At 42.8% G+C, this 27095-nt stretch overlaps 1 protein-coding gene across 1 annotated transcript in view; it reads left to right on the plus strand.

Moving 5' to 3' along the window:
• Positions 1-2521, plus strand: part of LOC138976869 (THO complex subunit 5 homolog) — a 103497-nt gene extending 100976 nt beyond the window's left edge. The window contains exon 3 of the mRNA XM_070349754.1: positions 1495-2521. Coding sequence (XP_070205855.1) covers positions 1495-1700 — 206 coding nt within the window. The 3' untranslated portion in view covers positions 1701-2521. The remainder of the gene's footprint in view (positions 1-1494) is intronic.
• The last annotated feature ends 24574 nt before the right edge of the window (positions 2522-27095 follow it).

The following is a 27095-nucleotide window of genomic DNA, read 5'->3' on the forward strand; positions in this document are numbered from 1 at the left end:
GGTTCAGTTAAGAGGACCATCTTTATACACAGGGGAACCCCCTTTCACACCTCCAACAATCTGAGAAGATCAGGTCTTAAAAAGGAAGGAGTTTTAAAATGGGGGTCAGGTTACACAGGTTGTCAACAAAACGTCTTGGAAAACAGGGGGTTAAAGGGAGGAAGTGTTGAATTGGAGTGTTTAAAATGGGGGGGGGGGGGTCCTCTGTGTAAGGCCTGCAGGCTAGATACGCCTTTTGCCTGTAATATGATTTCATCTCTTGTTACAGTAAAACCTGCATCCAGCGGACCCTTAATTCGGCGGACACCTTTGCATAACGGACACTTCAAGTGAGGACGGATGTATTTTACACTCAAAAACACCTTAAAAGAGCGGACACCTCAAAGGCGCGGACGCGGACACTCTTTTTTGGTCCCGATTTGGTTCGTTACCTGTCAACAACGGTCCGCCATCTTGGTTCTGCAAATTCTCGCTGGCGATGTGAACGCGCGAGAAGCTTATTTTGTAAGCCAACGACAGCACTTGAAAGATTGATTTTTTGTATGGTGCACGCTCATTGGTCGATGCCGTGAATTAAACTGAACTCACAAACAAAAACAAGTTAGGGTTTCTACTTTCTGTACTGTGATGCATCTTCGTCTCATCCTTCGTCGATCGCGGTCTCATCATGTCAAAACGGAAATTTCTGACTTTAGAAGAAAGAGTCGATGTGATAAAGAAATTGAACGGCGAACTCTTCGAGTGGTTTTCGAGAGCTCGATCAAAGAATATTCCCGTGAATGGCCCATTGCTTCAGATAAGAAACCGATTGCACCTCTTTCTCTCTCTCGCTCGTTCTCTCTCTCGCTCGTCCTCTCTCTCTCTCGCTCAGTCGTTCTCTCTCTCTCTCTTGCTCGTTCTCGCTATCGCTCGTTCTCCGTTCTCTCTCTCTCTCTCTCGCTCAGTCGTTCTCTCTCTCTCTCTCTCTCTCTCTCTCTCTCTCTCTCTCTCTCTCTCTCTCTCTCTCTCTCTCTCTCGCTCGTTCTCTCTCTCGCTCGTTCTCCGTTCACCCTGAAATGCTGACAGCTGTCATGAACTTGAGTAGCATTCTGAAGATGTGCGTCTGAACCAAGCCAGACTGATTCTGGTTTTGTACATACATGTTGCATGTTGAACTTGTTTTCTTTGTCACTTTCTGTATGACTACATGTAATGCACAGTTTAGAATAAAACTATTTGGCTGTGTTTTTTCTTCCCAAAAAATGTCTGCGCATTCATATTCAAAAGAAAGGACACCTTTGTACAAAGGACAGTGGCAAGGTTCCCCAAGGGTGTCCTTTGCTCGCAGGTTTTACTGTTATTGTTTGGGGGAGGATGATGTTAGTCAGTGGTTTAGTAATCTTTCAGTGTTGTGGACCCCGTTTAAGACTGACAAAACTCCGAGAAAATCTTTTAGGGAGGGAGTCTTCTTGTCCAATGTTAACAAATGATTGAATGGCCTATCTATGTACACAGAGCAAGGCGTCGTACCCCTCAGCGGATCAGTCATCAAGAAGTTTCCAGCCAAGATCGTCTCACGCCTGTCGTCTTTGAAGCGAATAACCTTGGATGACCTTGAAGGGCTGCCCCATGCCAAGCGGGTGGTGGAGGGGGGCTTCGTCAGCCGTAACGACTTACTGTTCTGCGCTGTGTTAGAGAGAGGCTCAGGTAAGGGCTCATGAAGAAAGGTTTGCAGTGGGACGGACTGAGTATAACTGCCAAATGCTACGCTTTCGGCGTAGCATGCTATGTTTTAAGAGCAATTGCTACGCTGCTATGCCAAACTAAAGATTGCTACGCTTAAACAAATCATCACAAGCATGCTATGTTTTAAGAGCAATTACTACGCTGCTATGCCAAACTAAAGATTGCTACACTTAAAGAAATCATCACAAGCATGCTATGTTTTAAGAGCAATTACTACGCTGCTATGCCAAACTAAAGATTGCTACACTTAAACAAATCAGCACAAGCATGCTACGTTTTAAGAGCAATTACTACGCTGCTATGCCAAACTAAAGATTGCTACACTTAAACAAATCATCACAAGCATGCTACGTTTTAAGAGCAATTACTACGCTGCTATGCCAAACTAAAGATTGCTACGCTTAAACAAATCATCACAAGCATGCTACGTTTTAAGAGCAATTACTACGCTGCTATGCCAAACTAAAGATTGCTACGCTTAAACAAATCATCACAAGCATGCTATGTTTTAAGAGCAATTACTACGCTGCTATGCCAAACTAAAGATTGCTACACTTAAACAAATCAGCACAAGCATGCTACGTTTTAAGAGCAATTACTACGCTGCTATGCCAAACTAAAGATTGCTACACTTAAACAAATCATCACAAGCATGCTATGTTTTAAGAGCAATTACTACGCTGCTATGCCAAACTCAAGATTGCTACGCTTAAACAAATCAGCACAAGCATGCTAACAGTTTCCTCTTGTTGAGAGTCCTGGTACTCATTTCTACCTTCCATTGCGTGTGGCAGTCATAAAATAGGTCATACAACAGTCTATACTGAAAGGTGGTACTGCAGATACTCTCTAAAGGGCATTTTATGTCCTGCATTGTCATGAAACTTTCATGAAAAATGTCTTTTCTTGTGCAAGATGGCATAGATGTGGATGTGGGGATACATTTTAATAAATGCCACTCAAACACCCTTTGCTACGCTGAAAAAAAAAATCCACATTGCAACACTTGACTTGAGGCTTGACACAGGTTGGCAGGTGTGCCTGAGTCACAAATAGTGTTAAGCCTGTCCTTGACTGGGCCAAGTTGACTATGTCTGCCTGAGTCACAAATAGTGTTAAGCCTGTCCTTGACTGGGCCAAGTTGACTATGTCTGCCTGAGTCACAAATAGTGTTAAGCCTGTCCTTGACTGGGCCAAGTTGACTATGTCTGCCTGAGTCACAAATAGTGTTAAGCCTGTCCTTGACTGGGCCAAGTTGACTGTCTGCCTGAGTCACAAATAGTGTTAAGCCTGTCCTTGACTGGGCCAAGTTGACTGTCTGCCTGAGTCACAAATAGTGTTAAGCCTGTCCTTGACTGGGCCATGTTGACTATGTCTGCCTGAGTCACAAATAGTGTTAAGCCTGTCCTTGACTGGGCCAAGTTGACTATGTCTGCCTGAGTCACAAATAGTGTTAAGCCTGTCCTTGACTGGGCCAAGTTGACTGTCTGCCTGAGTCACAAATAGTGTTAAGCCTGTCCTTGACTGGGCCATGTTGACTATGTCTGCCTGAGTCACAAATAGTGTTAAGCCTGTCCTTGACTGGGCCAAGTTGACTATGTCTGCCTGAGTCACAAATAGTGTTAAGCCTGTCCTTGACTGGGCCAAGTTGACTATGCGAAATATACTTTGACCAGTTGGCCGCACGAGCTTTAGCACTGAGTTTTTGGTAAAAAGAATGACTGGGCTTAATCAAGGAGCGCATTTACTCTGATACCTGATGCTCAAGACCAAGATGCTGTAATCTAGGACAGAGTTTGGTGGGTTACAGGAACATGAAAATACCCAGTATGTTGCCCCCAAAATCAGCTTGCGTGGCCTGAATGGCGGGGTGAAAACGATCATACATGATACATGAAGAAGATTTACACAACTTTTTAATTTTTATTTTAAAGACTATTTAGTATGACAAAGCTTATGTTTTGTTGGAAGTAGTTGTGAACAAACTTCTTTTTCTAAAAACTTGTGTTCAACAAAGTGTTGTTGTCAATATCTGTCAGGGGAAGTAAGGTGCACCATTGAAAAAGTAAGTGAGTAAAATAGGAGAGTTATTTCCCTTAGAAAAAAAATAACCAGAAGCACTTGAATTATGGTTAGGTAGCGCACAAATAGGATAGAGACAATGTCTTGTCTCAAAAAGGTAATTGCAATGATTTGCAAGTGGTTGCTCTTTGTTTGGGGTGAACATCAGTGTCTATTTGAATCAGTGACGTATTGTTGTGTTATGTATTTGAATGGAAATGGCGTTCAGTGGCTTGAAAGAAAGTACTTAAATAAAAGATTTTTTTTTTTTTTTTCCCCTGATGGTTTTAAACTCCTGTTTCCGGATTACACAATAAACATAAAAACATGATAATATAAACAAGAGGATAGCTGTTTTCTCTCTCAGTTAATACTGCTAATGTGACGTCGCCTCCTCTGCGACTATTGTAGTGGCGGGGAGGTCGACGGACAACGCAGATAGGTCTTTTTATCCTATTTATAATTAACAAATGCCGCATAGCAACTCATGCGTGCGTCAATGAAATGATGTGTCCAAATCAATCAATCAATCAATCAATGAGTCTTATATCGCGCATATTCCGTGGGTACAGTTCTAGGCGCTCTGCAGTGATGCCGTGTGAGATGAAATTTTATACGGCCAGTAGATTGCAGCCATTTCGGCGCATATTTACCTTTCACGGCCTATTATTCCAAGTCACACGGGTATAGGTAGACAATTATTAACTGTGCCTAAGCAATTTTGCCAGGAAAGACCCTTTTGTCAATCGTGGGATCTTTAACGTGCACACCCAATGTAATGTACACGGGGGGAGGTTCGGACACCGAAGAGAGTCTGCACACAAAGTTGACTCTGTGAAATAAATTTCCGCCGAACCTGGGATCGAACTCACGCTGACAGCGGCCAACTGAATACAAATCCAGCGCGCTACCAACTGAGCTACACCCCCGCCAAATGTTACTACCCTATAGAAGATCAGTATTACGTTTTGCGCATGTTCTTTATATTTTTCTCACAATGTTGTCACTTTTAAACCTTTTCACAGGTGGTCCTGAGTTTTATCTTTTTCTTAACGAAACTAAAATTGAATTAAAAATCCATGTTTTTAATGGTCCTTCCCCTAGGAAGTCAACGCATATAAAGGAAAAATTATGAATATTTCTCTTACAAGGATCTTATCGTATATTTCTTATTGCCCCACCCCCCTCCCTTATTCATGGAGAGCGGGGCCGGGGTCCTATCACGGTCGGGCTTGCTTGGTCTTGCCCTTTTCTTTCCCGTATCATCAACTCATGTCCCTAAAAGGAAAATTTCCTGTGAGGACGTTAAGGACCCCTTTTATCAGTAAATTGTTTTTTCATTCTAGCTGATAGCGGGGTGAAGATCAGTGAGCTGGCCAGGGTCCCCCCACCCTCCTACCCGCCCTGGCTTGAGGAAACCCCTACTATTATATTAATATATATGACAGTGAAGATAATACTACCAAAAAAGATAACCCCGTCTACCTAGCTACTGTTACAAAAGAAACCCTAAACTACAAATTCTCGGAGCATTTAAAAGTCTTCACTGACGGATCCAAATTTGCAGACGGCAGCGTTGGCTGCGCCTTTGTGATCCCAGATCTCAAAATCTCAAGGAAATATACTCTTAATAAAGACATCTCCATATTCTCAGCCGAGCTATTTGCCTTGCTCATGGCATGCACTTTTATAAATGACCTCCCAGTCACACCGCGTGCGGTAGTTTTCTGCTCTGACTCGCGCTCTTCACCACAAGCTCTGCATCGAAACACATCAAATCGGGCAGAGCTACAAAGAGAAATCCTCTTTATATGTCACCAGTTAATCGCATCCGGCACATCCGTATCATTTCTCTGGGTCCCCTCTCACGTAGGGGTCCGGGGAAATGAACTGGCGGATGTCGCTGCCAAAGAGGCGGCAGAATCTAGCCCAGCTAACACTAACATCGGCTACTCAGTAACCGAGTTCTACAGTAAAATTCGTAAACTCATTCGAAGTCAGTACGTAACATCTCTGTCCTATCAACCCATTAATATGAACGATCTACACCCCGATCTCCCAACAAACCTCCTCACTATCTTCAGACGTCTCCGTGCCGGCGGCTGCCGCTTTCATATCTTTAACAAGTCCTGCCATTGTGGAGAACCCTATTCATTCCAACACATTTTCGCTCCATGCGCTACAAATAGAATTACCTTTAAAACCTTATATGACCATATGCAGCTCCATGGTCTGAGTCCCCAGGATTATTTGCGCAGTAGCAGTTCTCTAGGCTGGTCACACAGCTTGCTGCTGTGCCGACTGGTCAGGGACTCGGACATGGGGCTGTGGGTATAACTCTAAGCCCAGATTATCACATCAGCGTGTTTCAGTTTGAGGTCGAGTGGCTCCCGCCATCCCTCCTGATTCTAGCGACTACCCTCTAGACAACATATCCTCACCCTAGGCTCACTAGTCGCCAAACTGTACATATTTTTGGCTCACGTAAGTGTAGCCTATGCGATGATAAACTTTGTCTGTCTGTGCGTGCGTGCGTGCGTGTGTGTGTGTGTGTGTGTGTGTGTGTGTGATAGAAACTTTAACATTTCCGAGTCTATGGATTACGTCAGTCTCGGTCAAAAGTGTTCGACGTGTGTGATAGAAACTATTTGAAGACGTCACATTATGACGTAAGAGGGTTAGACGTCACGCAAAGGAATTACTGAAAGTCTCGGTCATTGTTATTGTGAGCGGGCCGAGACTACTTGGCAGATCCAGGGTCTCGCTTTCTTGCACAGTTTCACCTATGCTTACTGTGTGTGTGTGTGTGTGTGTGTGTGTGTGTGTGTGTGTGTGTGTGTGTGTGTGTGACGGAGTGATTGAGTTTGTGTTACTGTTTGTCGATTTCTTACGTGAGCCTTGAAGGCTTCGCCTCTTGTTATTTTTATTACCACGGCCTTCTTGGCTTACATCTTAATCCTTTTATTTGTATAAAGTTTTAAGATTTATTGTTCGTGTTCCTCTTACTTGCTCATCTATTTGCTTTTACTGGTGATCCTGAAAGGTTCCACCTTTTAACTCGTTTTGAATAAAAAATCATTTTACAAACCCGTTATTCAAGATATAGAATACAGACTTATAATTCTTACCAAGAAACATCTGAACTACTTTTCATTTTAATGAATTCCACAGAGCATTATCATCTCAACCCCACCCTCTGCCCTCCTCTCCTTATTTTTATTTTTATTTATTTATTTTTGAAAGCGGACAAACACTCAAGTCCTTAATGGCTTAAAACCGTAGGATTTTAATATTAATTTTAAGAAAAATTGTTTTTTTCGTATGTTTTGTTGTTGTTTTTTGAAAGTGGACAAACACTCAAGTCGTTAATGGCACCGTGGGACTTTTAATCTAAATTTTACTACTTGTGTCACATGTCGTTCTACAATGACATATATACCGTCATGTGAGGTTTTTTTGAGACCTGACAGTACATTTGTCAGGTGATATTGAAAGTAATTTGGTAAAAATCCTGGGTGAGTGTGAAGTTACACACTATGTAGTAAATATCTCACTGTGTGTGTCTCAGACACAGAAACACACACAACTGACACAATTCAATACTAGAGTGTAAAGGGAATGGAAACACACACAACTGACACAATTCAATACTAGAGTGTAAAGGGAATGGAAACACACACAACTGACACAATTCAATACTAGAGTGTAAAGGGAATGGAAACACACACAACTGACACAATTCAATACTAGAGTGTAAAGGGAATGGAAACACACACAACTGACACAATTCAATACTAGAGTGTAAAGGGAATGGAAACACACACAACTGACACAATTCAATACTAGAGTGTAAAGGGAATGGAATAGCCAACTTGCACAATACCCCGCTTGGATAGCTCTCCGGTACGAAAGATAAGGAAGATTCACTTCCCTGCGGGCACATTTTTTGCTCTCAAGAGTTATGGTTCCTTCCATACAGAACAATCACTGATCAATGGCTACCAAACAGCAGAATTTTCATGCGATTGCAAGTACCAAAGTTGCAAAAATACCTCAAAGAAAGAAAAATACATTTTGACGTCGAAGAGAATTCAGCCATCGCTTCACAAGCGCTGGTGTTCTCTGACTTGTGTTAAAAAAAATTGATCGCCTTTCCTTTGTGTACGGGCCATGCTTGGATACTTCGGACGAACTTTAGGATTATTAGGGTTATTTATTCTTGCGGCTAACATTGCTGCAGCCCACTGCTGCACAGTGCAAATTCACAATTTTCAAGGTGAAGTGTCTGCACTGAAATGCAACCTCTCACAGTTTGAGGCAGATCTCGCAAGACCCAGCAGGGTATTGCAGATTTATCGCGCGACTTCGCTGTGCTAGCCGATAGGGCAAGTCGCCTATTGCTTTGCACAGATTATAAGGTATAACAATTGTAACAGCCAAGTAACAAAACATGGTTCCACTAACATTTTGAGGAATGTAGACTTCACATGCGAGTAAAATCGGAGTTACTTCCCTTTAGAAAAATAACTTGAAGCTCTTCAGCAAGAGTTGGATAGCACACATATGGTCTCAGAAAAAAAAGAGTTACCTTTTCTTAGCTTGGTTATGTCTACTTTATGGTGGGACAGACATACATATAATTATGGGGAAATTCCGACAAGTAGGCGTTAACGTCAGTCTCTACATCAAGATTGTGCGAGTCGCAAAAGAATTTGTCTTGTAATAATAATATCAGAATGATTATCAAATTATAATATCCTTGCTTGTTTTGTTATTCTTGATTGTGGAAAATTAACAATCGATCTGTTTTGGCAGATTACAGAAATCCGACAGCACCAGAAATAGACCACCAATATAAGCAGAGAGTAGGTATAACAGAGTAACTTCCCTTAGAAAAAAAGATCTTTAGGGCTATGAGCTCTGATAGATGGTACGCACACTGGACTGACAACAAATCTTGGTTGGTAAGAAAATATCAGAAGTTATTCTCTGATGGTTGCTGGTGGTTTGATGTGATAATTAGTGAGTGTTTGATTCAAGGAAACATTGTTGTGCTTGTGTTTGAAGGGAAGTGTTACTTGGGAGACAAAGACAAATGATTAAGTGATGTGTTTACATCTGAAGGTTACCCACTGAGTGAACTTTCTGGTTCATGTCACTAAATCGTGATATTATTCTTTGAGACTTGACAATATTCATTGCCAAGTGACTGAATCAAGTAATGTGATTAGGGCATTATCTACCAGGTAGTATCCCCCATCCTATTGACGATTGTGGGCCTACTGATGAGGTTAGGGCATTATCTACCAGGTAGTATCCCCCATCCTATTGACGATTGTGGGCCTACTGATGAGGTTAGGGCACTATCTACCAGGTAGTATCCCCCATCCTATTGATGACTGTGGGCCTAGTGATGAGGTTAGGGCATTATCTACCAGGTAGTATCCCCCATCCTATTGATGACTGTGGGCCTACTGATGAGGTTAGGGCATTATCTTCCAGGGTGTACTCCCCATCCTATTGACGCCTGCGCTGACTGTGGGCCTACTGATGAGGTTAGGGCATTATCTACCAGGTAGTATCCCCCATCCTATTGACGATTGTGGGCCTACTGATGAGGTTAGGGCATTATCTACCAGGGTGTACTCCCCATCCTATTGACGCCTGCGCTGACTGTGGGCCTACTGATGAGGTTAGGGCATTATCCCCGAGTACGCAGTAGGAGGGTCCAGCAGACTTTAATTGTGTGTGTGTCTGTCTGTCTGTCTCGACTTAACAGCTTATTGCTGGGAAACTACTGGGCGCAGTTCGTTCAAAAGTTGATACACTAACTTGATAATAGGTCCGATTGATCGTATTAAAACTTCATAATGTTACCTGGGACCTAAATGCCCCAAAAAACACAAAAGTTCTTGACGGTTGGACGAATTCAATCGGAGCGACAGCCAGCCATTGAGCTGATAGAACAGCGAAAGACGTCACCCAGTGATGAGAAAAGCGTGATTTCCAAGCCAACCAGCGGGTGGGGATTATTTTGGTCTCGGTGAGACTGAAAGAGAGAGAGTCGTCTGCTGCAGATCTGTCGTCTGCTGCAGGATCTGTCGTTTGCGCGCGGTGCGTGTGTGTACAGGTGTGTTCATTTTGTGCACATGTGTTAGTGTTACTGTTTGTGTGTGTGTTTGTATGTGTGTGTGTGTGTGTGTGTGTGTGTGTGTTTGTGTGTGTGTGTGTATGTGTGTATGTGTGTGTGCACTTCGCGTGCTGGGCGACCTAATTTTAGCACCCTAGGCATTTGAGTTCACTGGGAAAATTGTCAGAGTTAGTGGCTTGGTGGCCAAAGTGATCCGGGTTCGATTCCCGGCATGGGTGTGTATTTTTACACCCCCGGTATAGGGGTGTGTATAGGTTTCGCTCGATGTGTTTGTTTGTTTGTTTGTTTGTTTGTGTTCGCATATAGATCTCAAGAATGAACGGACCGATCGTCACCAAACTTGGTGAACAGGTTCTATACATTCCTGAGACGGTCCTTACAAAAATTGGGACCAGTCAAACTCACGGTTAGGGAGTTATTGGTGGATTAAAATTATACAAGGACTTAGAGAGGGACATCTTAATGGTCAAAGGGAAATAACCATTCTCACTCAGTCACTGCCACCAACTGAGAAGGTTATTTCCCTTTGACGCGGTTGTTTTTCCTACCTCGTAGGAATTTCTTGTTTTATTTTATTTTATTTTTTTTAAATTCTTGTTTACTATTGTTTATTATGAACGTTTTAATGTTTAATTTTACTCTAATAATTTTTTTAAATGTGAAAAAAAAAATGGTTTTTTTTAATTTTTTTTTTTTAATCCAAGTGATCCGGGTGGAAAGCGATTCGTCTATGGCCAAAGTGATCCGGGTTCGATTCTCGGTATGGGCGGTCAATTTTTTTTTTTTTTTTTTTTTAATTCTTGTTTACTATTGTTTATTATGAACATTTTAATGTTTTATCTTACTCTAATAATTTTTAAATCCAAGTGATCCAAAATTTTAATGTTTTATTTTACCCTAATAATCTTTTTTAATTGTGTAAAATAAATAAAAAAAAATTTTAAATCACTTGGATTTAAGAAATGTTTTATTTTTATTTTACACAATTAAAAAAATTTGATTCCCGGCATGGGCGGTCTATTTTTCTTTTTTTTCTTTTTTTTTAATTCTTGTTTACTATTGTTTATTATGAACGTTTTAATGTTTTATTTTACTCTAATAATTTTTTTCATTGTGTAAAATAAATTAAAATTTTTTTTTGAATCCACGTGCACAAGACAAAAACTTTCATACTGGCGGAGCGAGCCAGTCTGAAGAGTACTCGGGTCCAGCGCCAGCGCTTTTTATCTACCAGGTAGTATCCCCCATCCTATTGACGATTGTGGGCCTACTGATGAGGTTAGGGCATTATCTACCAGGTAGTATCCCCCATCCTATTGACGCCTGCGCTGACTGTGGGCCTACTGATGAGGTTAGGGCATTATCTACCAGGTAGTATCCGCCATCCTATTGACGATTGTGGGCCTACTGATGAGGTTAGGGCATTATCTACCAGGTAGTATCCCCCATCCTATTGACGCCAGCTCTGACTGTGGGCCTACTGATGAGGTTAGGGCATTATCTACCAGGTAGTATCCCCCATCCTATTGATGACTGTGGGCCTACTGATGAGGTTAGGGCATTATCTACCAGGTAGTATCCCCCATCCTATTGATGACTGTGGGCCTACTGATGAGGTTAGGGCATTATCTACCAGGTAGTATCCCCCATCCTATTGATGACTGTGGGCCAATGATGAGGTTAGGGCATTACACTCAAACACGCTTAAGACGAACTCGCCCGGTGATGGACCAAGAGCCTTCCCAGTGGAAATGGATCAAAGACAGAAACGTCGATATCGAAAATCCATATATGTATTACATGACGATGTTCAATCCTTTGTCATCCCAGATCCACTACACTTGATCAAAAACCTGAGAAACAACTTTATGTCAAAAGACATTATCTTCTCCTTAAATGGAAAACAAATGACAGCCACATGGAGCGATATTTGCACTTGACAGTTCAAACCCTGTGTGTTGTGTCCCAAGATTGACAGAGAGCCACTTTACACTGCCCAGAGGTAAAAAGATGAAAGTTCTGCTGGCATGTCAGATCTTCTCGCATTCTGTTGCTGCAGCCCTGAAACTATATGTCTCCAAGAAAAAGCTTCCAGTTGAGGCATTAGAAACGGCTTGCTTCGTGGAGACTGTTAATGCCATGTGGGATTTTGTTGACTCACACTCCCTGGGTGCTCCGCCTGGAAAGAAAGCAGTAACACGTAGGCAGTTTGAAGCTGATCAGGAGAGATTTGCCACTTTTTTCAACTTTGTAGCAAGTGGGAAGTTTGTGGTCAATGGAAAGGAAAGAAAGATTCCGAGTCACGCTGGCTGGATGCTGGCATTGAAGAGCCTGGCGATGCTGAGCACAAAGCTGATTCAAGATGAGAAGGTTTTGAGCCACTTGTGCTTGCGGAAATGCAACCAGGACCATGTGGAGAATCTCCATAGTCAAATTCGTGGATACAACGGCTTCAATGACCATCCCTCGCTGACATCTTACGTGAATGCATTGCGGTGCCTGGCCTGTTCTTTCTCAACTTCGGAACTGCTTGACAAAACCATCCGTGCTGGAGCAAACTGTCAGCCTGACGGAGAGCACGGAATCGATCTCAACACAGGCACAAGCTTTGCCAGTGAAGGCCCATCTCCTCTCGGTTCAGCACAAATAAGTGTCTCACTCTCAGCCACTGAAAGTGCCGAACTTCCAGTCCTTTCAGATATAGAGTCAGACATAGTGCACTACATTGCTGGTTCTGTAGTTAGGAACGTCGGCAAACTAGACATTGGTTGTTCGGGGTGTAAAGGACAATTTACTACAAGCCCTTCAGAAGAAGAAAGTCCTTCTCTGATATCCCTCAAAGAGTACAAGCTTGGCTCTTTGGTTAGAGTGAGGGAACCCATTCTAGGCTTCTTCAAAGAATTTGAATCACATTTCAGAAAGGAGACTGAGAACAGATTACCAAATCCTAATCCCAGAAGGACAATTTTGGCAAACTTCAAGCAAATCAGCACAGACATTCTTGCATGTGAAAAACTCCTTCGCATCCCCAAAACCAGGACCAAGACCTTTGGTGAAAGAACCTTTAGGTACCAGATTCCGACCGTCTGGAACTCGCTTCCAAGTTCTATCCGTGACTCCAGCAGCCTTTCCTCCTTCAAAACACAACTCAAAACATACCTGTTTCGTAAAGCCTTTGCTTAGCCTGAGTAGACTCTCCACAACTCTATTCTGTTTTGGAACTCTCTACCCTGCATGTGCTTTATGGTCTATTTGTCAATGGTATCTTTGTGCGCGTGCGTGCGTGCGTGTGTGTGTGTGTGTGTGTGTGTGTGTGTGTGTGTGTGTGTGTACTTTTAACATTGTACGCTAAGTTTTGCTTAGTGCTTGGGATCTTGGTGTTATGTCTCAGTTAAATGTATGCTTTGTATGCTTGTTGATTTGTGCTAGTTTATTCTATAATGAATTTGTAAAGCGCCTGAAGCCAATTGATGGGACTCGCGCTATAGAAAAGTTATTTATTATTATTATTATTATTATTATTATTATTATTATTATTATTATTATTATTATTATTATGTGACCATAACCAGGCTGAAGTTGAAGGAAGCTCTACTTGTGGCCTACTGCAACATCCGAATTGTCCACCAAGTAAAGCTTTTCAACCAGAATTTCTTTCTTTCTTTATTTGGTGTTTAACGTCGTTTTCAACCACGAAGGTTATATCGCGACGGGAACCAGAATTTGAAAAAGCACAAGCGAGGTGCTGAGCTTAACACGGACAAAAAGTTAAATATGTAATCGCATACTTCTTCTTCTTCGCTGGACAATTTCATCAGTGTTTTCAGGTGAGTGTATTATGTGTGTGTGTGTGTGTGTGTGTGTCAGTGTGTGTGTCAGTATGTGTGTGTGTGTGTGTTTGTGTCAGTGTGTGTGAAAAACCTTAATGTAAAGCTTTTACAATGATGACCCCATTGTGACCCCACAATGTGACGGGGGTCAACCAAACTAGGCTCACATCGGAACATTATCAAACCCTTCAAGTGTTCAAAGTTTCAAAGCTCTAGCTTCACAAACGCCCGAGATAACGTCAATGTTGACTTATTATGAATCGCACATGACCCCCTTTGACCCCAAAAGTTGACGAGGGTCAATCTAACTTATGTCAAGTTGGTATACGGTAGATTATCAATCCCTAGATATGTGCAAAGTATCAAAGCTCTACATTCAAAAACATCCGAGATAACCTCAACGTTAAGTTTTTATGAAACGAACATGACCCCACTGTGACCCCAAAATTTGACGAGGGTCAACCCAACTTTGTAAGATCATCAAACTCTGACAGTATACAAAGTTTTAGAGGACTAGCTTGAAAAACCTCTGAGATAACCTCAACGTTAAGTTTTTGTGACACGAACATGACCTGTGAGACCGGCACGGTTGGCCTGGTGGTAAGGCGTCCGCCCCGTGATCGGGAGGTCGTGGGTTCGAACCCCGGCCCGGTCATACCTAAGCTTTTTAAAATTGGCAATCTAGTGGCTGCTCCGTCTGGCGTCTGGCATTATGGGGTTAGTGTTAGGACTGGTTGGTCCGGTGTCAGAATAATGTGACTGGGTGAGACATGAAGCCTGTGCTGCGACTTCTGTCTTGTGTGTGGCGCACGTTAAATGTCAAAGCAGCACCGCCCTGATATGGCCCTTCGTGGTCGGCTTGGTGTTAAACAAACAAACAAACAAACCCCGCTGTGACCCCAATATGTGACGAGGGGCAACCAAACTGGGGTCACTTTGTAAGATCATCAAACTCTGACAGTGTACAAAGTTTCAGGGGGTCTAGCTTGAAAAACCTCCGAGATAACCTCAACGTTAAGTTCAGTTTATGAAACGAACATGACCCCGCTGTGACCTCAATACTTGACGAGGGTCAACCAAACTGGGATCACTTTGTAAGATCATCAAACTTGGACAGTGTACAAAGTTTCAGAGGTCTAGCTTGAAAAACCTCCGAGATACCTCAAGGTAAGTTTTTTTGTCCACGGGGGACCCGGCCGCCTGGCTTGGCCGGCTGCCCGGGTGGACATACAACCGGACACATAGGATTCGTAATACTCACCAATTACTCAGGTGAGTCAAAAACCGGAAGGTTTCATCCCCTAAAGTCAACTTATAAATAACCTTTTCAGTGTAGTTAGTGGCTTAGACCGAGACAGCTGCAAACACATCGGGGTCGGCCCGCTAGCTATTGCGCGGGCCGCTATTGCGCGGGGCCGCTATTGCGCGAATCTTTAGGGTTAGGGTTAGGGTCAGGGTTAGATTCGCGCAATAGCGGCCCCGCGCAAAAGCGGCCCCGCGCAATAGCGGACCCGCGCAATGGCGGCCCAGCCCCAACACATCAACATGGCGGACGCTGTGACGGCCTTGAACCAACTTTTCGCCCTTGCGAAGAGGCGTTGCCGCTTCTGTTCTATATGTATTCTGTGGTCCTGGCCAACGATTTTCAAATGTGCTTCAAATATTAGGTGTGCTGCTAATGTTAGCGTTTGTAACCACTGGGTTACTATGTTGGTCATCAGAATACTATTTGTTTTACTTGACCATTACTCTTGTCAAGTTTTGAGGTCTCAAGACCAAAAAAAAAAAAAAAAAAAAAAAAATGATTCAGTGAAGGTAAAAATTTCCTTCAGACAACCTGAAATGTGTTCAAACCTCAGGTAGACACAAAGTGTTTTGTCTGACTGAATCATGCAGCTACCTGCATGCGCTGACACAAGATCTGTGTGCATCTGTAATAAGCTGCCAATGCATTCCTCTCTCACAACAACAAGCTGCAGGAGACTGAGTTATTTCCCTTGAAAATAGTTCCAAACAGGGAAGCAACTTCAACGGCACTCAGCCAAAAAGGTCAGCTTAACCATTTCATTTATGAACATTAAAAATGGCTTATTTTCTTTCAATTCTACCCATATGTGTTAACCAATTTAAAATGTTTGTGATTTTTCAAACACACAGCCTATTAAAAACAAAGTGTCAGTCAGCATAAGAGGGTTTTAAAGTTATTTAACAATACCATATGACGTCAGCGTGACTATACCTTGTAATAATAGTAGTCTTGAACCTAGACATACTAGTCTAGGCGTTTTTTGTCATCTGACCCACTGTTACAGTCAGTCAGATAATAGGTTAAAGGAATAGAAGTGAATGATTATCAACAATATTCTAATTCAGATTGAGTTCAACCCGAGAGGGGTCTCTGTCCTAGTGGATAAAACATTGGCCTCCTATTGGGAAGGACGTGGGTTTGAATTCCAGGTGGGTTAAGGATGGATAATTTTTAACTTATGTGAAGACCTGCTAGTGCCTTATCCCCCTTGGTGTGTACACGCAAGCAGATGAGCCAGAGACTGTAGAGTACACAGTATTCGGATTAAAAACAAGCTCTAAAAATTAAAAATATAAAAATTATGATCAAAATTAAATTTTCGAAATCAATTTCAAAACACTTTCATCTTATTCCTTGTCGGTTCCTGATTCCAAAAACATATAGATATGATATGTTTGGATTAAAAACACGCTCAGAAAGTTAAAACGAAGAGAGGTACAGAAAAGCGTGCTATCCTTCTCAGCGCAACTACTACCCCGCTCTTTTTGTCATTTTCACTGCCTTTGCCACGAGCGGTGGACTGACGATGCTACGAGTACATACGGTCTTGCTGAAAAATTGCAGTGCGTTCAATTTCATTCTGTGAGTTCGACAGCTTGACTACATGTTGTATTTTCGCCTTACGCGACTTGTATTGACTGTTCTCAATGTATTGTTGCAGTAAAAGCTCTTCTATGCAGTATGATGATACTAAGAAGCGGAATGTAGCATGTCCGAGATTCCAAATATATGATGCAAACGTTCAAATATACCGTTACGGTAAGAGTGCCGCCCCTGTGTGTGTGTGTGTGTGTGTGTGTCTGTGTCTGTGTGTGTGTGTCAGTGCGTGCGTGCGTGCGTGCGTGCGTGCGTGCGTGCGTGCCTGTGTGATTTACAACCCAAACCAATCTCGATTTGCTCAAAGTCAAAAGCAAAGTCACGTAGGCCATTGACCATTTTTGGCTCACGTAAGTGTAGCCTATGCGATGCTAACTTTGTCTGTCTGTGCGTGCGTGTGTGTGTGTGTGTGTGTGTGTGTGTGTGTGTGCGTGTGTGTGTGTGCGTGCGTGTGTATGTCTGTGGTAGAAACTTTAACATTTCGTCATTTGAAGACGTCACATTATGGCGTAAGAGGGTTAGACGTCACGCGAAGACTGAAAGTCTCGGTCATTGTTATTTTGAGCGGGCCGAGACTAGTTGACAGTCGTGTCCCTGTAAGTAGGCTACATGCAGACAGACAGATCTAGATCTAGTGTCTCGCTTTCTTGCACAGTGTCACCTATGCTTACTGTGTGTGTGTGTGTGTGTGTGTGACGGAGTGATTGAGTTTGTGTTACTGTTTGTCGATTTCTTACGTGAGCCTTGAAGGCTTCGCCTCTTGTTGGTCTATGCGTAGGCCTATACGAAGACGTGTGCCAAATAAACATCGACCCGGCCAAACACACGCAGGTCGGTTTAGATCCAGTCATAGCTGCACCCACATTGATCCGAATGTGAGCCATCGAGGACCCATGCGACGAAAAAGACGTCACACTGTCACTGCAGATAGGCTACTTGGTTTTGTATTTTCGTCACAACAAAGAACGAAGCAAACATCTGGGTTCTTATTGCACTCTGAAACATCAAGAAGCGAGTTTTCAGAAAAGATTTCTTTGAGGTTTTAAATCAATGGCATTGCTGAGCTGTACTGGACAAAGATTCGAAATCTACCGCTTTTTGGGCGCTTTTTACGTCCAAAATAGGTTGTCCTTCTCGACGGGTGTGTTGAAAAATCACTTCGGAGGCAGTTCTTAAACCTTGTGTACAGTGCCAAATCATACATCATTCGAAAGAGTAAGGCCTGGTCTTTATTCTGACCGAGGGCATCTTCTATATATATATACGACTAGTGTGTGTGTGTGTGTGTGTGTGTGTGTGTGTGTGTGAGTGTTCGCGATGCACGGCCAAAGTTCTCGATGGATCTGCTTCAAATTTGGTGGGCATATTCAGGTACACCCGGGACAGGACACAACCTGGTCGATATTTCAACACGTGCTCTCAGCGCGCAGCGCTGAACCGATTTTGGTTCCACCTCAGCTACCCGGGCCCCCATACCGACACACCAAAGCCGCTAGACCACATCACAACGCCAAAGTTCTCGGTGGATCTTTTTCAAATTTGGACACCGTATTCAGCTACACCCCGGCAACAATATCATCGATGAGATATTTCAACACGTGCTCTCAGCGCGCAGCGCTGAACCGATTTTGGTTTTTGTGTTCATTTCACCATTACAAGTAACTCTTCCTTATCTTCTCCAGTGTTTTCCGTTTATCTCCCTTCCTTCGTGTGGCTTCAATCCATATTCCCGTTTCTAAGTTACTATTTTTAGAATGTCACTGCGCTGTCCAGAACGCTTCCCTTGCACCCGTAAGTTGTTCTTACTGTCAAAGTGAAAAGGTCGAATCAATTTATAGCCACGCGAAAAATACACTGTCACCTATCTCTATATATTTATAGATATAGATATACATATATATATATACGGCTTCTCTGTGTGTGTGTGTGTTTGTGTGTGTGTGTGGGCAAAAACCTGTGGAATGTAGAGTTCTGTTTGTGATGGGGTCTAGCGCTTTTTGTCTGTCTGTATGTTCTGGCATTTGAGAAGCCACAACAGATAATATAGGGCTAAGAAATAAGCTCTAAAATTCTCAAACCCGTTTGACAGGACTTCGCCTTCAAAGGTGATTGTGGTGAACCGCCACGCTGTCTGTCTCTGTCTCGCGATTCACCCCGGCGAAGCCGGGTATTCCTCTAGTCTTCTATATATATATACGACTAGTGTCTGTCTGTCTGTCTGTCTGTCTGTCTGTTCGCGATGCACGGCCAAAGTTCTCGGTGGATCTTTTTCTAATTTGGACACCGTATTCAGCTACACCCCGGACACAACCTCATCGATGAGATATTTCAACACAATGCTCTCACGCGCTGAACCGATTTTTTTGGTTTTTGTTGTCGGGATCCACTACCAGTAACTCTTCCTTATCTTCTCCAGTGTTTTCAGCCGCGATTATCTCCCTTCCTCCGTGTGGCGTCAATCCATATTCCCGTTACTATGTTACTATTTTTAGAAGGTCACTGCACGTTACTATTTTTAGGTCTCCAGTGTTTTGCGCGTTTATCTCCTTTCCTTCGCACCCGGCAATTCGGCTCTACTTCTTCCCGGCGAAGCCGGTACCCGGCGAAGCGGGTAATCATCTAGTACTGCATGTATATGATACTCTCTAATCTACACTTGAATGAAAAAGGGCAATATTTGAGTCTTTCTTGCATTTATTTTGTTCCATGTAGGGTACCCCCGAAGCGATTTGTAAACACAACATTTGCAGGCTTCAAAAACGCCATTGAAAAGCTTAACCACGCGCGTTTTAGATCTATTTTCGTGGTTGACTTAAACCGTCAGATCTGACCAAAGCCGCATCGCAGATTAAAATTTATACCACAGTCGGAAGGCTCAGAGATTGTATTACAAGATATATAGATTTCGTTGTTCTAGTCCGAGTGGATTTGAAGAAATGGCGAGTTGGAAATGCCGATTTTGTCGCTAAAAACGCGTCGCAAAGAAGGAGTGGACCTATACCTACCGTACTGACAGAAATTGACCCCCCCCCCCCCCCTAAACTTGATGTGATCCGCCCCTGTGCTCTATCGTCTTCAAGTCCCCCCGCGGGTTAGGGGGAAGAATTTACCCGATGCTCCCCAGCATGTTGCAAGAGGCGACTAACGGATTCTGTTTCTCTTTTTACCCTTGTTAAAGGCATATGTACGCGCTCCCGTGTTTACAAAGTGTAGTTTGCCCATAATCGATGTCAAACGCACCATAAGACCATGTAATGACGATATGTCGCCATGCGCGGACCATATACATGCATTACAGCTTGTTTTAGAGTCTCAAAAACTTTGGATGTAAACAAAGACGCGGAGTTATTTCCCTTGCGTCAACGCTACCTCTGTTGGCAAATCTATTAATAGGACGATCCAGATCAAAATGAAAATTAACATATCTCAACATTGAAGGGGTCCTAGACCACAATATTTTGCAGGGAACTTAATTTAGCATGTCTCCAGCTGTTGGTAAAGCAATTAGCGTGTATAGTCATCGAGTACATATGGCTTTAAGTGTTTCTTGTATAGAACTGATATAGTCAATTTTTGTCAAGCAGTATGTAAGAAATGTTAAGTCCTTTGTACTGGAAACTTGCATTCTCCCAGTAAGGTAATATATTGTACTACGTTGCAAGCCCTTGGAGCAAATGTTTGATTAGTGCTTTTGTGAACAAAAAACAATTGACAAGTAGCTCTATCCCATCTCCCCCCTTTCCCCGTCGCGATATAACCTTCGTGGTTGAAAACGACGTTAAACACCAAATAAAGTAAAAGAAAAGTCTTCAAGTTCTTCTTCTTTTTTGTGTGTAGGGGACGGTGGGGCAGGTAGGGTCAGGGGCAGGTTGGGTCACCTTGAATAACTCTCACAATTGAAAAGATATTCCCGTTTCGTTTCCGATCTATGTTTTTGAATGTCCCAGTGCGTCCCTATCGCCAATTTGTTTGAATGGTAGTGATGTGCAAGTATGGATCCGGTGGTTTCACCATGAAATTTGACAGTAAGTGACTTTTTTGACTCTCATACTTTTTGTTCTATACGTGGATTAACAGGGTGCTCATGGATGATATCTTTAGTATACACACCTGATTCATTTTAGAAGTGAATTGTGCTGTTTAAATTCGTATTTAAATTGAATCGAAACGTAACAGACCGATTTCTTTGTGCACCCTGTGCGGGGCAGGTAGGGTATGGGCAGGTTGGGTCAGTGACTCGACCTGCCCCGTCATTACCCAACCTGCCCCTTCTTTACATATAGAGAATACTACATGGCTTGCTGTGTCGTACCAGATTTACACGAGTTTTTTTAATTTAATATTGAACTGCGAGCGAAAGCCATGTAGTATTCTGTTTATCCTACATATTTTACTTTCGTGTATTTAACTGAAAATGTCCTGCAGTCGAGGCATTGTAAAAGCTGGTTGGCCTTGAGACCTGGGTCAATGATCGGTACTTGCAATCTGAACACAGCTGCCTGTCCAGACACTGACCTTCTTACCCGGGGTCAATGACCGAGTTTTTATATGAGAGGAAAGTCTCTGAAGGATTGGTCAGCGCAGAATAAGATAAGAGAGGGGTTGAAGTGAATAGCGCAAAGAGGGAGGAGGGAGGGGGGGTAGTAGCTATTTTGACTGCTGATGCAATCGCCAGCGGCTCGTGGCATTGGAGGGGTGGTGACACGGTCAAGTGAGGCGGAGAGGGGTAGCTGTCTAGCCACTGTGTCTGGCCTTGATTGGTGGTAGTCCTGAGTCCTTCTCAAAGTGGGGGGGGGGGATGAGTGGGCAGTAGAGAAGTGACAGACGACTTTGTGCTTCAGCGAAATTTGAACCCGCACGGGGCGATTTCAGCAGAATTTCGAACCCGCCCGACGCGATTTGAACCCGCCGGGGGCGATCGGGCGACCGCCAATATTCAGCCCTGTAAGCAGTGGAAAAACAGGTCCCTGCCAGACTTGCTTGACATGACCTCATTTACATGATATACACACGTGTGATTTGAACGATTATTATCTCACGAGTGTCTCTCTCACGTATGTAGGATAAATTTGTTATTGCATGAAATATGAATCATAGGTGAATTTGTTTGTATGTACGCGCGCGATTGTGTGTTGATGGGTGCGTGTATTTCATGTGTATGAGTTATAAATATTGTTTGTGTTACAGAATGACAGGTTTTGTTTATTGCAACAGCAACGGCACCATTTGTATTCAACCCTGACCTCTTATTTCAGTTATGTTTTTAATAACAACACGCACAGACATGCGAAGTTATGTTATTTTTCATTGATGTTTTTTAATATTATTTTTTGCTTCGTGTTTGTTTTTGGTAAGTTGTTACTACTGGCAATTTTCTTGTTCTTCTTTGTTTGGTTGGTTGTTTTCATATCTCAATTATATACACGGGTTAATTGTGGTATCGTTCAGCTAGTCAATTTATTAATTTACCTTTATTTTGGCAGGATAATAGCTGTTTTTCTCAAGTTGACCCAACCTTCCCCACAGGGGTACCCAACCTGCCCCGTGGTGGGGCAGGTTGGGTATTTTTGGTGACCTTTTTATTTATCGTTTATCTCTCATGATTAGAACGATTTATTTTCGAATGTTGAATTATTGTATTGCAAAAGGATTAAAGTTTTCTTAAAAAGTTGTTTGAAATGTTTTCACTGGTTAATCTTTGAATGAGAGTGAAAAAGGATTTTTTTGACCCTACCTGCCCCACCCTCCCCTACTAGTCTTTTCGTGTCTGAAGAAAACCCATAGGTCGAAACGTCGCCGTGTTCGTCTTCTAACGTGAGTACGTTTGTTACGCGTGATTGTTCTGAAAAGTGACTATTACATGATTGTTCTGAAAGTCTACTATTTATTTCATCGTAATCATGTAAGCCCTCATACGTGATTGTTCTGAAAGCTTACTAATTTACATGATTGTTCTGAAACTCTACTAAAGGTAAACTTGCTTCACCCGTGAAATTCCCGCAGTGGGGCACTGCGGTTATGAAATTAAAGGCCCCTCCTGTTTTTGGAACCGCAGGAGCTTTCTAGTTTGCTGTTAGGTAGATTTTTGGTTCCTCTTTCCTGTCATGCTCTCTTTTTCTTCATGAATTCTTTTCTTTTTTCTGCCTTCTTGCTCATTCACCTGTATTTTTTCCAAAAATCTCTTCTCTTGCCGCTTGTCTCGCGATTCATGTATAGTTTAATCTGTTAGTGTTCTGATGTAAGTCCAGCAGTAGATAGGTTAAGCCTATTTTAACATACTGGAAACTGGTAATCTTCCAGTAGGTATTAATTTAGTTTTACTAAAGCCTGCTGAGACACAAGTAATGGGTTAGTGCATTTGTAAACAGGAATCGCTTGACAAGTGGCCCCCTTCATCCCCCCCTTCCTCGTCCTTATATGGCTCTGCGTAGTCGGCTGGACGTTAAGCAACAAATAAACAAACAAACAAACCCGTGAAATGTAGTCAGATATGGAACAATATGTATACCCCTGCCCAACGAAGTGTGTTTGAGTTGATCCGTCTTCTGTGTGCGCGACAGCTTCAGGTGTGTGTTTGAGTTGATCCGTCTCTCCACTCCCTTTTTTTTTAGGTGTAGGGCCGGGTGTTTGTTCATATCAACTGACACTTTATCAAACCATTTGAATAATTCATATACAAAATTCTGGTGGTTGCTGTGAAATAAAAAACCCAAGTGTCACTGAAAACAGAGATGTGCTAATAAATTTAGCTTTCATGTGTGTGTATGTGTGGTGTGTGTGTGCGTATGTACTCAGTGCACTGGCGTCGGAAACTGGGGGGGGGGCAGCTGCTGCCCCCCCCCCAATATTTAGGATGACAAAAATATTCACAGAGAGAGAGGAGAGAGAGAGTGTGTGAGAGAGAGAGCGGAGAGAGAGAGAGGAGAGAGAGAGAGAGAGTCATCTTGATGGAGAGAGAGTGTGTGAGAGAGAGCGGAGAGAGAGAGAGTGAGAGAGAGAATAGAGAGGGAGAGAGAGAGAGAGAGAGAGAGAGAGAGAGAGAGAGAGAGAGTTGATAAACAAAATACCCCCCACACACACACACAAAAAGAAGTATATTGTCTCGCGTGCAAGAACTTTATAGCCCAGACTCCCCACCCATCTTGCAACCCCGGCCATCTCCTCACGTCTCTCATCCCCTCTCCACTTGAATTTTTAGTTCATAAAAAAAATTAAAAGTTTCATTTGTGAAAATTATTTGTTGTGCCTTTCGTCTTTAAAGGGGCAAAAATTAGCTTCCATTTTCCCTCTTTGCCATGCCTTTCGATCCATTTTGGTGACCTAGCCACCTAAGCATGGCAAAGAGGGAAAATCAAAAGTTTCTATGTGTCCCTTTAAACCTGTAATTAGAATTTTGAGTTGGGAATACTCAAGAAGAATCATTACATTTTTGAAGATTATAAATAATTTTTGTCTTTGGACATCTAGTTTGAATTTTGAGTTGAGAACAATAAAGAAGACATGTTCAATGTATGAAACGTATTACTTGTTGAGTTTGTATTCATTGGGCGGGGGTATAAATATCAATTTCACTTAAGATTTAGTATCATTGTATCAAAATATTGTTCCATTTACATACAGACATACACACAGACAGACGGACAAAGTGAATCCAGTATACCCCCTCCAACTTCATTGGGCTGGGGTATAAATATCAATATCACTAAAGATTTAGTATCATTGTATCAAAATATTGTTCCATATACATACAGACATACACACAGACAGATGGACAAAGTGAATCCAGTATACCCCCCTCCAACTTCGTTAGGCTGGGGTACTACTACTAGTATACATATTGTTCCATATCTGACAACATTTCACGGGTGAAGCAAGTTTACCTTTAGTACGGTTTCAGAACAATCATGTAAATTAGTAAGCTTTCAGAACAATCACGTATGAGGGCTTACATGTTTACGATGAAATAAATAGTAGACTTTCAGAACAATCATGCATGTAATAGTCACTTTTCAGAACAATCACGCGTAACTTACGTTTACAGTGCTTTTTGTTTTCATTAAGAATTACTCATTTTCACGTGCTAATTGCTAATTTTCAAGTGTTAATGTCTAATTTTCAGTTATATCATAAACACACATTCATACATTCACATGCTGACATAGACGCCACTGCTGCCTTCGGTATTTGTCCGCTCAATTTGTATACATATATATATATATATACTAGAGGAATACCCGGCTTCGCCGGGGTGAATCGCGAGACAGAGACAGACAGCGTGGCGGTTCATCACAATCACCTCTGCAGGCGAAGTCCTGTCAAACGGGATTGAGAATTTTAGAGCTTATTTCTTAGCCCTATATTATCTGTTGTGGCTTCTCAAATGCCAGAACATACAGACAGTTAAAATTAATATTAAAAGTCCTACGGTTTTGAGCCATTAAGGACTTGAGTGTTTGTCCGCTTTCAAAAAGAGGAAAGAAAGAAACAAAAAATAAGGAGAGGAGGGCAGGGGGTGGGGTTGAGTTGATAATGCTCTGTGGAATTTGTTAAAATGAAAAGTAGTTAAGATGTTTCTTGGTAAGAATTATAAGTCTGTATTCTATATCTTGAATAACGGGCTTGTAATATTATTTTTATTTTATTTCAAATCGAGTTAAAAAGTGGAACCTTTCAGGATCACCAATAAAACCAAATAGATGAGCAAGTAAGAGGAACACGAACAATAAATCTCAAAACTTTTTACAAATAAAAGGATTAAGATGTAAGCCACGAAGGCCGTGGTAATAAAAACAATATGTACAGTTTGGCGACTAATGGGCCTTGGGTGAGGATATGTTGTCTAGAAGGTAGTCGCTGGAATCAGGAGGGATGGCGGGAGCCACTCGACCTCAAACTGAAACACGCTGATGTGATAATCTGGGCTTAGTTATACCCACAGCCCCATGTCCGAGTCCCTGACCAGTCGGCACAGCAGCAAGCTGTGTGACCAGCCTAGAGAACTGCTACTGCGCAGATAATCCTGGGGACTCAGACCATGGAGCTGCATATGGTCATATAAGGTTTTAAAGGGAATTCTATTTGTAGCGCATGGAGCGAAAATGTGTTGAAATGAATAGGGTTCTCCACAATGGCAGGACTTGTTAAAGATATGGAAGCGGCAGCCGCCGGCACGGAGGCGTCTGAAGATAGTGAGGAGGTTTGTTGGGAGATCGGGGTGTAGATCGTTCATATCAATGGGTTGATAGGACAGAGATGTTACGTACTGACTTCGAATGAGTTTACGGATTTTACTGTAGAACTCGGTTACTGAGTAGCCGATGTTAGTGTTAGCGGGGCTAGATTCTGCCGCTTCTTTGGCAGCGACATCCGCCAGTTCATTTCCCCGGACCCCTACGTGAGAGGGGACCCAGAGAAATGATACGGATGTGCCGGATGAGATTAACTGGTGACATATAAAGAGGATTTCTCTTTGTAGCTCTGCCCGATTTGATGTGTTTCGATGCAGAGCTTGTAATGAAGAGCGCGAGTCAGAGCAGAAAACTACCGCACGCGGTGTGACTGGGAGGTCATTTATAAAAGTGCATGCCATGAGCAAGGCAAATAGCTCGGCTGAGAATATGGAGATGTCTTTATTAAGAGTATATTTCCTTGAGATTTTGAGATCTGGGATCACAAAGGCGCAGCCAACGCTGCCGTCTGCAAATTTGGATCCGTCAGTAAAGACTTTTAAATGCTCCGAGAATTTGTAGTTTAGGGTTTCTTTTGTAACAGTAGCTAGGTAGACGGGGTTATCTTTTTTGGTAGTATTATCTTCACTGTCGTATATGATAGTAGGGGTTTCCTCAAGCCAAGGCGGGTAGGAGGGCGGGGGGACCCTGGCCAGCTCACTGACCTTCACCCCGCTATCGGCTAGAATGCGGTTTACTGTGTCGGATAAGGGTAGCGTTTTGGCCAAGAGTTGAGTGCTATGTTTGGTGTTGGCCTCATAATTTTGGTGCTGAGGAAAAAAGTCAGTCAGGACCTCGCAGGCAGAGTTCTCTACCGCGTGGGCTCTGACAGCATACTGAGCTGAACGGAGTTTTATCTCATCCACAAGGGGCAGCCACCCACACTCGCTGTAGACTCGACTCTTACTCGCTTGTTGGGAGAGTCCCAGAGCTATTTTGAGCGCCCTGCACTCTATAATAGCCAGTTTTTTCATGAGCGCCGGGCGCGTCGCGAAATAAGCTTCGCACCCGTAAAGGAGGCGGGAGCGAATTAATGCCCGCACTACCTCTGTGACACACTTACGTCCTCTGGCCCAGGATTGGGACGCCAGGTAGCGTATGATATAAAGATCCTTGTTGGCCTTATTGATCAGATGTTCGATATGACTGGTCCAGTTAAGTCGGGTATCGATGATAACGCCGAGGAACTTAACTTC

The sequence above is a fragment of the Littorina saxatilis genome, linkage group LG9 (genome assembly GCF_037325665.1).
Source record: "Littorina saxatilis isolate snail1 linkage group LG9, US_GU_Lsax_2.0, whole genome shotgun sequence".
In the NCBI taxonomy this organism is placed as follows: Eukaryota; Metazoa; Mollusca; class Gastropoda; order Littorinimorpha; family Littorinidae; genus Littorina; species Littorina saxatilis.